Source organism: Abramis brama (assembly GCF_963993115.1).
Source record: "Abramis brama genome assembly, chromosome: 2".
In the NCBI taxonomy this organism is placed as follows: domain Eukaryota; kingdom Metazoa; phylum Chordata; class Actinopteri; order Cypriniformes; family Leuciscidae; genus Abramis; species Abramis brama.
In genome coordinates, this window is record NC_139964.1 from 26,256,134 (window position 1) to 26,266,240 (window position 10,107).

The following is a 10,107-nucleotide window of genomic DNA, read 5'->3' on the forward strand; positions in this document are numbered from 1 at the left end:
CCCTGTTTACTCTGTTAAGATGTGTTTTGGTCGATCAGATCACAAGTAGACGAGGGAGACACATTCCCGTTCACACCTGGTGTTTTAATCCGTCTCTTTTATCCACTTTCAGTCACTTCTGTCCTGATTTCTTCAAGGGGAGGGTCTATGGGCGGGTAAATGTAGGGGCTTTTTCAGATCTTTTGATCTAATGGACGGAAACGGAGACGGAGACGACGGAAAAACACGGAGATCATCAGCTTTAGTTTCTGCTCCGACAGACGTAATATCAGCCGAACGCTGTGAGTGTCTGTTAGAAATCAGGAATGGAGAGAGAACGTTGTGCTTGATACGTTTTTCATCTTCAAACCAAACTCAAGTCTCCAGCCGATAGTTTAAACCCCGTCTGTCTAGAGCTCTTCCTATAATCTTCACACATTAGATCAGTAGACCTGTTTAACACATTTGACCACATGAGCTTTTACACTACGAAAGCAATCCGGTCTAATGTGTTTTCGACTTCCTCTGGCAGTGAACAATCTCAAAACCCTTTAGACCCTGTTTACACCTGTATTTACACTTTGTAATCAGATTGACGAAAACACATCTTAATAACAGGTGTAAACAGGGCCATATACACATATATATATATATATATATATATATATATATATATATATATATATATATATATATGTGTGTGTGTGTGTGTGTGTGTGTCTGTGTATAAATATATATGTATAGTATAAACAACATACCGATCTCCTCCTCTAGGTAAGTGATGTCTTTCCCGTTCTCCGTGAGGGCCTTGAACACCTCCAGTCTCTCGGCCAGATCTTCATTAGAGGGCTGATAGTCCAGAATGATCTTAAAGAAGTACGCTCTTAATGGACCCAACCGCTCACCCTACACAAGAAGAGCATGAAGAAAACATGAACTCTGCTCGCAGGGAACAGCACTGTTGTTCCTAAAGCGTTGTAAATGCACACCTGTCCTTGTATAATGGCTCTCAGCAGCCCCAGCACTGCATGATGGGCTTCGGTCGGTTGTTCAGGGTGCATCATATCCTCCACAGCCTTCCATAACGCCTCCACTGCATGCTGAAACACACACAACACACTTTAGATCCACTTATCTGCACATTTACATTCAGGAACACACAGCTGCTCCTCTACGATCTCACCTCCTCAAACTTCTTGGATTTGGCGAGCTCGCACACATGGTGGATGACTTTGATCCGGTGGTGTAGTCCGGCCTCTGGAGTGAGCTCCTGAACGACGGGATAAGAGAGATTATATGAGGAACACAAGGTCAAGGAGAAGCACAGAAGATGTGAATGTTCAGATAGAGCATCACTGACCATCAGGACGTCCAGTGTGATGATAAACTCTGAGGGTTTGCTCTCCGTCTGCTTGCTGTGGGGCCGGGTCGGACCGAAGCTAAACACTCCCCTCAGCTTGTCCCGCAGAGACTCTTTACTGGGCTGTTTATTCATCTTCACACCTGTGACAGACCCTGAACAGGAGAGTGAGAGATACTTTAGACTTCCTGGAGCTGGAGGTGCACAAAAACTAAATAAAAAAAATACATACATATATATATAAAGCTTTTTGTTTTTTCTCCCCTAACCCTGCTTTTTCTTTCTTTGTAACATATCTTAAGAATTACAAATAAATGTTTCCTACGTTATTAATGAAAGATAGCACACATATATTAAGGGGACGTGGGCCCCTAATAGTCTGGGAGTGTGGTCCCAGAGTCAGAAAAATCCTTCAAACAACCTTACATGTGTGATTTGTGACATGTCATTTCCAGTACATTAGACCTCAGGAGACATGCGCGTGCACGTAAAGGTTTCCAGACCCCTCGAGACCTCATAAATTAAGTCATAACTCATTTTGCGACATAAACAACACAGTGAAATATTGCCTCTTTTGTCATGAAAACAGGGTAGAAAAACAATGCACAGAAGTCAAACGTCTGACAACTCGTGACAGTTCAGTTCAGCCCAAGCTCACAAAAAGCGTGCATATAAATTGAATATTTCTCTGACTGTCACAGAGAACAATGTCTGAAAACAAACAAGTCAAATAAGCCGTTTAAATACACGCAAATACCCGCTGTGGACAAATAAACAAGGCGAAATAAATAAATAAATCAGTCTCAATACATAAACAAGCCAATGCAACAAACAAACACACTGTCATTTACCGTCTGCGGATGATAGAAGAGTGCTGATATTGAGAAGATATAAACTAAAAGATATAGCTGAATCGCTCCCGATTTATGCATTTATATGCGACACAGTCTCTCATTCAGCAGAAACTGCCCCAGCTCTCACACCAGCCCCCTTTACTGCCCCCGGAAGTCATGTTTATTACACTGACATGCACTTCCTACAAAAACAAGTCACTTGACTGCCGACGACAGGGAATTGTAGTTCCGAGAGCAGCGAGTGCGCGTTCACTTTACACACGCAGGCTGTGTTAAGAAACTACAAATGATTTACGCTTATGAAACGGTGGAGTCCGAGAATCAGTTCTTTCGAACAGTTCGTTTTCAATGAACCCGATCAAACAGTCGTTTCAGTGATTTCTTTGTGTCGTTCCCCTCGGATCCATTCAACTCGTTCAGAGAGGTGTTGTGAACGAATTCACTCTAAAGATTCGGCTCAAATGAATGATTCACTCAGGAGTCTGACATCATGTTCTTTCGACAATATGGATATTGGTGTTGTGTTTAGGAGATGTGTTATATAAAATTGAGGTTATATTTGTGACGTAAAGTCAGGTAATGTCAACTAATGTTGGCGCCAGTCCGGAGCTTATGTGTTTATAAGTTTCGTCGTTTGACTGTAAGAATGAACTCTCCATATTTCACCGATTCAACAGCTGGATTAGACACTTATGCAAGTGATAGTATGGGGAAAAGTGCTGTAAATAAAGGAGGAATCCGTAGATTGAGATCTAGAATGGCTGAAGGGCTCAAATCAGAAGATGATCCTCCAAAAGTGAAATCAGAAGTACAGGAGCAGAGTATTTCACTGCAGACACATGCACAGCCTCCTACAGGTCAGGTGAACTGCACAGGTAGAGCTAAAACTATTGTAAACAATGCTATTCTAAATATTTTATATCGTTATCCATGCTTTTTTTTTTTTTTACAGAGACTGTGTCAAATTGCATAAAGCCAACCACAAAAGTGAAGGAAGAAGCAGTGGATAATCAAGCCCTTCTGACATCATCTAGGAAAACAAGGCGGGGACGTTTGAAGGTGGAGTATGAAGAGGAAGGGGCGGAGCTAAAGAGTGAACCGTGTGATTGGAGAACACAGCTGTCGTTTATCAGGGAGATGAGGAGCAAACGGGACGCTCCTGTGGACCAAATGGGAGCAGAAAAATGCTACGACACAGAGGCCCCGCCTGAGGTGAGCGAGAACCAATCGCTGACCACCGGAGGTAATCGACAACCAATCAGCTTTCTGTCTTCCTTCCTCAGGTGCGTCGTTACCATGTGCTGATCTCCTTAATGTTGTCCAGTCAAACGAAAGATCTTGTGACGGCTGGCGCTATGCAGAGATTACGTGATCATGACCTCAGCGTGGACGCCATACTCAACATGGACGAGGGGACTCTGGGCAAACTCATCTACCCAGTGGGCTTCTGGAGGGTAAATGACACACATAAGTGTTCAAATACATGTGTATATATAATTAGAGCAACAGATTTCAAGAGTCAAAAACTCACACGCGTCCTCTCAGACAAAGGTGAAGTACATCAAACAGGCCACGGCTCTGATCCAGCAGGAGTTTGGCGGAGACATTCCTGACACGGTGGAGGGTCTGATGCGTCTGCCGGGCGTCGGCCCTAAGATGGCCCACTTGGCCATGGACATCGCCTGGAACCAGGTTTCAGGCATTGGTAGGGAGGAAGCTAACTTATTATCTTGACTTGACAAAGTTTCTGTCTGTTCTGACTCAAGTTGCTTTAACTTTTCTACCCAATTAGACATACAGTTTTTCCATAATGAACGGAGAAAAATCATCACAGAACATTCTTGCAACCACATATAAAACAGCCAGAACACCCTAGCAACTACTTATAAAACAACCAGAACACCCTAGCAACCACCTAACAGTCAGAACAACCTAGCAACTACCTATAAAACAGTCAAAACACCCTAGCAACTACCAGTAAAACAGCCAGAACACCCAAGCAACTACCTATAAAACAGCAAAACACCCTAACAACTACCTATAAAACAACCAAAACACCCTAGAAACTACCAGTAAAACAGTCAGAACACCCTAGAAACTACCTATAAAACAGCCAAGAATACCTTAGCAACCCCCTAACAGTCAGAAAAACCTAGCAACCACCAATAAAACACCCAAAAAAACAGCAACTACCTATAAAACAGTCAGAACACCATAGCAACCCCCTAACAGTCAGAACAACCTAACAACCACCAATAAAACACCCAAAAACAGCAACTACCTATAAAACAGTCAGAACACCCTAGCAACCACCTATAAAACAGTCAGAACACCCTAGCAACTACCTATAAAACCGCAAAACACCCTAACAACTACCTATAAAACAGCCAAAACTCCCTAGAAACTACCTATAAAACAGTCAGAACACCCTAGCAACTACTTATAAAACAGCCAAAATACCCTAGAAACTACCAGTAAAACAGTCAGAACACCCTAGCAACTACCTATAAAATAGTCAGAACACCCTAGAAACTACCTATACAACAGCCAAGAATACCTTAGCAACCCCCTAACAGTCAGAACAACCTAGCAACCACCAATAAAACATCCAAAAAAACAGCAACTACCTATAAAACAGTCAGAACACCCTAGCAACCCCCTAACAGTCAGAACAACCTAGCAACCACCAATAAAACACCCAAAAAACAGCAACTACCTATAAAACAGTCAGAAAAACCTAGCAACTACATATAAAACAGTCAGAACACCCTAGCAACCACCTATAAAACAGCCAGAACACCAAAGCAACCACCTATAAAACAGTAAGAACACCCTAGCAACTACCTATAAAACAGCAACTACCTATAAAACAGTCAGAACAACCTAGCAACCAACTATAAAACAGTCAGAACACCCTAGCAACCCCCTAACAGTCAGAACAACCTAGCAACCACCAATAAAACACCCCAAAAACAGAAACTACCTATAAAACAGTCATAAAAACCAAGCAACTACATATAAAACAGTCAGAACACCCTAGCAACCACCTATAAAACAGTCAGAACACCCTAGCAACCACCTATAAAACAGTCAGAACACCAAAGCAACCACCTATAAAACAGTAAGAACACCATAGCAACTACCTATAAAACAGCAACTACCTATAAAACAGTCAGAACAACCTAGCAACCAACTATAAAACAGTCAGAACACCCTAGCAACCACCTATAAAACAGTAAGAACACCCTAGCAACTACTTATAAAATAGCCAGAACACCCTAGCAACTACCTATAAAACATATAGGTAGTATATAAAACAGTCAGAACACCCTAGCAACCCCCTAACAGTCAGAACAACCTAGCAACCACTAATAAAACACATAAAAAACCAGCAACTACCTATAAAACAGTCAGAACAACCTAGCAACCACCTATAAAACAGCCAAAAAAACAGCAACTACCTATAAAACAGTCATAAAAACCTAACAACTACATATAAAACAGTCAGAACACCTTAGCAACCACCTATAAAACAGTCAGAACACCAAAGCAACCACCTATAAAACAGTAAGAACAACCTAGCAACCACCTATAAAACAGTCAGAACACCCTAGCAACCACCTATAAAACAGTAAGAACACCCTAGCAACTACTTATAAAATAGCCAGAACACCCTAGCAACTACCTATAAAACAGCTAGAACACCCTAGAAACTATGTATAAAACAGCAGAGCTACTCCAAAACACCATAGCAACCACCTAGAACTATGTACCTTTATAATTGCCTAGCAACCATTCACAATACCATGGCAACCACCTTGCAGTGCCCTCTAAACAAGGCAGAACACTCTTACAACTGCCTAGCAACCAATCAGAACTCTTTAGCAACACCCTACATTCTTAAAAATGAGAACACTAGTGTACTATTTATGAAGGCTATATCCTTAACACCAAGCATATCTGCAGACTCTGTTGATTTTCTCCTTGATTCCTTTAACTCAAAAGTTAAAAGTGTAATTGATGATATTGCTCCTGTTAAAGTCAGGAAGAAGAGTGGCAGACAAAAAGCACCTTGGAGAAACTCAACAGCAGTGCAAAATATGAAAAGACAATGCAGAAAAGTAGAGCGCATATGGCGGAAGACAAAACTTGTAGTCCATTATAACATCTACAAAGACAGCATCCATGCTTTTAATATGGAACTAGGCAAAGCTAGACAGACTTTCTTCTCAAATATTATAAACAGTAATTTAAACAACACACGCACTCTTTTTGCTACTGTAGAGAGACTGACAAACCCCCCAAGCCAGATTCCCAGTGAAATGCTCTCAGACAACAAGTGCAGTGAGTTTGCCTCTTTCTTCTCTGAGAAAATCAATAATATCAGAAAGGCGATCAGCACATCTTTGAGTTGCCCTGGGGTTAGACAGACCATCAAACCACCTGAGAAAGTAGTTACTATGTCTGACTTCAAAGAAATTGATGGCTAAATTTTGGAAGAAACCGTACAGCACCTTAAAACATCAACCTGTGCTCTTGACACACTTCCCACATCATTTTTCAAAAGTGTGTTAAACAGTTTAGAAGCAGATCTTCTAGAAGTGGTAAATGCCTCACTTCTCTCTGGGAGTTTTCCAAACTCCCTGAAAACTGCAGTTGTCAAGCCCCTCCTGAAAAAGAACAATATGGATAAGACCATATTAAGCAACTATAGGCCGATCTCAAATCTTCCTTTCATAGGCAAGATCATTGAAAAAGTTGTCTTCAATCAGCTGAACAAATTCTTATGCTCGAATGGATACTTTGACAATTTTCAATCTGGTTTCCGACCGCACCACAGCACAGAGACAGCGCTCATAAAGATAATAAACGATATTCGCTTAAATACTGATTCAGGCAAATTATCAGTGCTGGTACTACTCGACCTCAGTGCTGCATTTGACACTGTCGATCATAACATACTTCTTGACAGGCTGGAAAACTGGGTGGGGCTTTCTGGGAAAGTCCTAAAATGGTTCAGGTCATACTTAGATGGGAGAGGTTATTATGTGAGTATAGGAGATCATAAGTCTGAGTGGACATCCAGTCCCTCAAGGCTCAATTCTTGCGCCACTCCTGTTCAACCTGTATATGCTCCCAATGAGCCAAATAATGAGAAAGAACCAAATTGCTTACCACAGCTATGCAGACGACACACAGATTTACTTAGCCCTATCGCCTAACGATTACAGCCCCATTGACTCCCTGTGCCAATGCATCGATGAAGTCAACAGTTGGATGTGTCAAAACTTTCTTCAGTTAAACAAAGACAAAACTGAAGTCATTGCATTTGGAAACAAAGATGAAGTTCTCAAGGTGAACGCATACCTTCACTCTAGGGGTCAAACAACTAAACATCAAGTCAGGAATCTTGGTGTGACACTAGAGTCAGACCTTAGTTTCAGTAGTCATGTCAAAGCAATAACTAAATCAGCATACTATCATCTAAAAAATATTGCAAGAATTAGATGCTTTGTTTCCAGACAAGACTTAGAGAAACTTGTGCATGCTTTCATCACCAGCAGGGTGGATTATTGTAATGGACTCCTCACTGGCCTTCCCAAAAAGACCATAAGACAGTTGCAGCTCATACAGAACGCTGCTGCCAGGATTCTGAGCAGAACCAGAAAATATGAACACATCACACCAGTCCTCAGGTCTTTACACTGGCTCCCAGTTAAATTTAGGATTGATTTTAAAGTATTGTTACTAGTATATAAATCATTTAATGGCCTAGGACCTCAATACATTGCAGATATGCTCACTGAATATAAACCCAACAGATCACTCAGATCATTAGGATCATATCAGCTAGAAATACCAAGGGTTCACTCTAAGCATGGCGAGTCCGCTTTTAGCTATTATGCCAGCCGCAGCTGGAACCAGCTTCCAGAGGAGATCAGACGTGCTCCTACAGTAGTCACTTTCAAATCCAGACTCAAAACACATCTGTTTAGCTATGCATTTACTGAATGAGCACTGTGCCAATGTTCGTCCGACTGTTTGTACTGTACTGTATTTTATTTTTTATTTTTCTAAACTGTTTTAATTATTCTTATTTCTTTTTATTATTTTAATTTCTTCTATGTAAAGCACTTTGAATTGCCACTGTGTATGAAAAGTGCTATATAAATAAACTTGCCTTGCCTTGCCTTGCCTTAAAAGCTTCAAATCTTTCTTTAAACTTTGACAAATGTTTTTTGTTTGTTTTTTAGATACTGTATTTATAATATTTTGTGTGTGTGTGTGGTTGTGTGTGCGTGCGTGTGGTTGTGTGTGTGCGTGCACATGTGTGTGTGTGTGCGTGTGTGTGTAGGCGTGGACACCCACGTCCACCGAATCTCAAACAGGCTCGGATGGACAAGGAAAGAGACCAAGACACCCGAGGAGACACGGAGAGCTCTTGAGGAGTGGTTACCACGGTAACCTCTATTTTCGTCCTGTTGTTTCCAACATTCATTTCTAAAAGACAACAATTTCATTGAAGTATCGCAATTTTCTTTTCTGCCTTTGCCCTTGTTGCAGAGATCTGTGGAGCGAGATCAACTGGCTGCTGGTTGGTTTCGGGCAGCAGGTGTGTTTACCTGTCGGCCCGCTGTGCTCCGTGTGTTTGAATCAGCACACCTGTCCCGCCGCACACCGATCCTCTCCCAGCAAGAAGCTCAAGTCCAGTCCAGCATCTCCAACACCACAGGTTAAAGGAAACGTGGGACAGGAAAAGCCAAGAGGAAACCGACGGAAGGGAAAAGCATGAGCGCCACCATCAGGACAGACCTCTCTCTTAGAATCAGCTTGAACTGAGGACTGTGTAAATTCAACACAAATATCACATCACATTGATTACGTTTGGTATCAAATATACTGTAACTAAATGGAAAATGTGTTTTATATTAGTTTTAGATTAAAGGACATTGTTAGAACAGCATACTACTCTTATTTCAAATTTTCCTTCATGCGTGGAACACCCATAAAAAGGCCAAAATTTGCATCCCATAATGCATTGCGCTCAACATTTTATTGAGTCAGTTTTCCATATAAATTATATGGTAACACTTTATTTTACAGTGTCATTGTTACATATGTTACATGTACTTACCATAGTAATAACAGTAAATTAGGCATAATTACATGCAACTAAACCTCAACCAAACCTTAATCCTATAGTAAGAACATTTTATTAATTAATATTGCTCTAATATTACTATTATATAATTGCACTGTAACACAGACACCTTAAAATAAATTGTAACCCATGATATATATGCACAGCACGCTAGTATTCGATATAGAATAGAATATTATTGTACTTTTGCAGTGTGTTTATAGGTGCAATATGCAAATTGCAAGTATGTACACTAACTGTCAAAAGTTCTGAATAATTAAGATTTGTTAATGTTTTTGAAAGAGTCTCTTCTGCTCACTAAGGAAGCATTATTTGATAAAAAATACAGTAAAAAACAGTAATATTGTGAAATATTATTACAATTTAAAAAGCTGTTTTCTATGAGAATATATTGTAAAATGTAATTTATTCCTGTGATCAAAGCTGAATTTTCAGCATCATTACTCCAGTCTTCAGTATCACATGATCCTTCAGAAATCACTCTAATATGATGATTTGATGCTCAAGAAACATTTTTTATAATCATCAGTGCTGAACATAGTTAAACTGCTTCATATTTGTGTGTAAACCCCAAACATTTTAATGACAGTGTATCACAAATAATAAAATAACAAATGTAACTTCTCAGATAATAACTAGACGCTATTCACTGAACTACACGTGCAACGTCATGAGGTCACGTGAATAGCGTACTACTGTTTGCAACATTCAGTATTCAATAAACGCTATTTCAATTTGAACACTACCTTTTT

At 40.4% G+C, this 10,107-nt stretch overlaps 2 protein-coding genes across 4 annotated transcripts in view; one reads left to right on the plus strand and one right to left on the minus strand.

Annotated features, from left to right (window-relative positions):
• tsc2 (TSC complex subunit 2) overlaps nucleotides 1-2,338 on the minus strand; it is a 44,473-nt gene extending 42,135 nt beyond the window's left edge. For both annotated transcript variants that reach the window (XM_084099670.1, XM_084099669.1), the window contains exons 1-5: nucleotides 2,191-2,338; nucleotides 1,340-1,494; nucleotides 1,163-1,249; nucleotides 969-1,079; nucleotides 738-885 (exon numbers count right to left, since the gene is read on the minus strand). In XM_084099670.1, the coding sequence (XP_083955796.1) occupies nucleotides 738-885; nucleotides 969-1,079; nucleotides 1,163-1,249; nucleotides 1,340-1,474 (481 nt within the window). In that variant the 5' untranslated portion in view covers nucleotides 1,475-1,494; nucleotides 2,191-2,338. The remainder of the gene's footprint in view (nucleotides 1-737; nucleotides 886-968; nucleotides 1,080-1,162; nucleotides 1,250-1,339; nucleotides 1,495-2,190) is intronic.
• A 63-nt stretch (nucleotides 2,339-2,401) lies between these two features.
• nthl1 (nth-like DNA glycosylase 1) lies at nucleotides 2,402-10,095 on the plus strand. Of its 2 annotated transcripts, none has more exons than XM_084107239.1 (6): nucleotides 2,402-3,068; nucleotides 3,146-3,405; nucleotides 3,477-3,647; nucleotides 3,739-3,898; nucleotides 8,549-8,654; nucleotides 8,758-10,095. In XM_084107239.1, exons 1-6 carry the CDS (start codon nucleotides 2,783-2,785, stop codon nucleotides 8,984-8,986), a joined length of 1,212 nt encoding a protein of 403 aa, XP_083963365.1. In that variant the 5' UTR covers nucleotides 2,402-2,782; the 3' UTR covers nucleotides 8,987-10,095. The 2 variants fall into 2 exon arrangements, with proteins under 2 accessions (XP_083963365.1, XP_083963366.1); XM_084107240.1 differs by having other exon boundaries at nucleotides 2,482-3,050.
• Nucleotides 10,096-10,107: the final 12 nt, after the last annotated feature.

Coding starts and splice junctions, on each gene's coding strand:
- nthl1 (XM_084107239.1), top strand. CDS start 2,783: ATGTTGGCGCCAGTCCGGAGCTTATGTGTTTATAAGTTTCGTCGTTTG. Junction 3,069..3,145: donor AGGTCAGGTGAACTGCACAG/GTAGAGCTAAAA, acceptor TTTTTTTTACAG/AGACTGTGTCAAATTGCATA. Junction 8,655..8,757: donor CTTGAGGAGTGGTTACCACG/GTAACCTCTATT, acceptor CCCTTGTTGCAG/AGATCTGTGGAGCGAGATCA.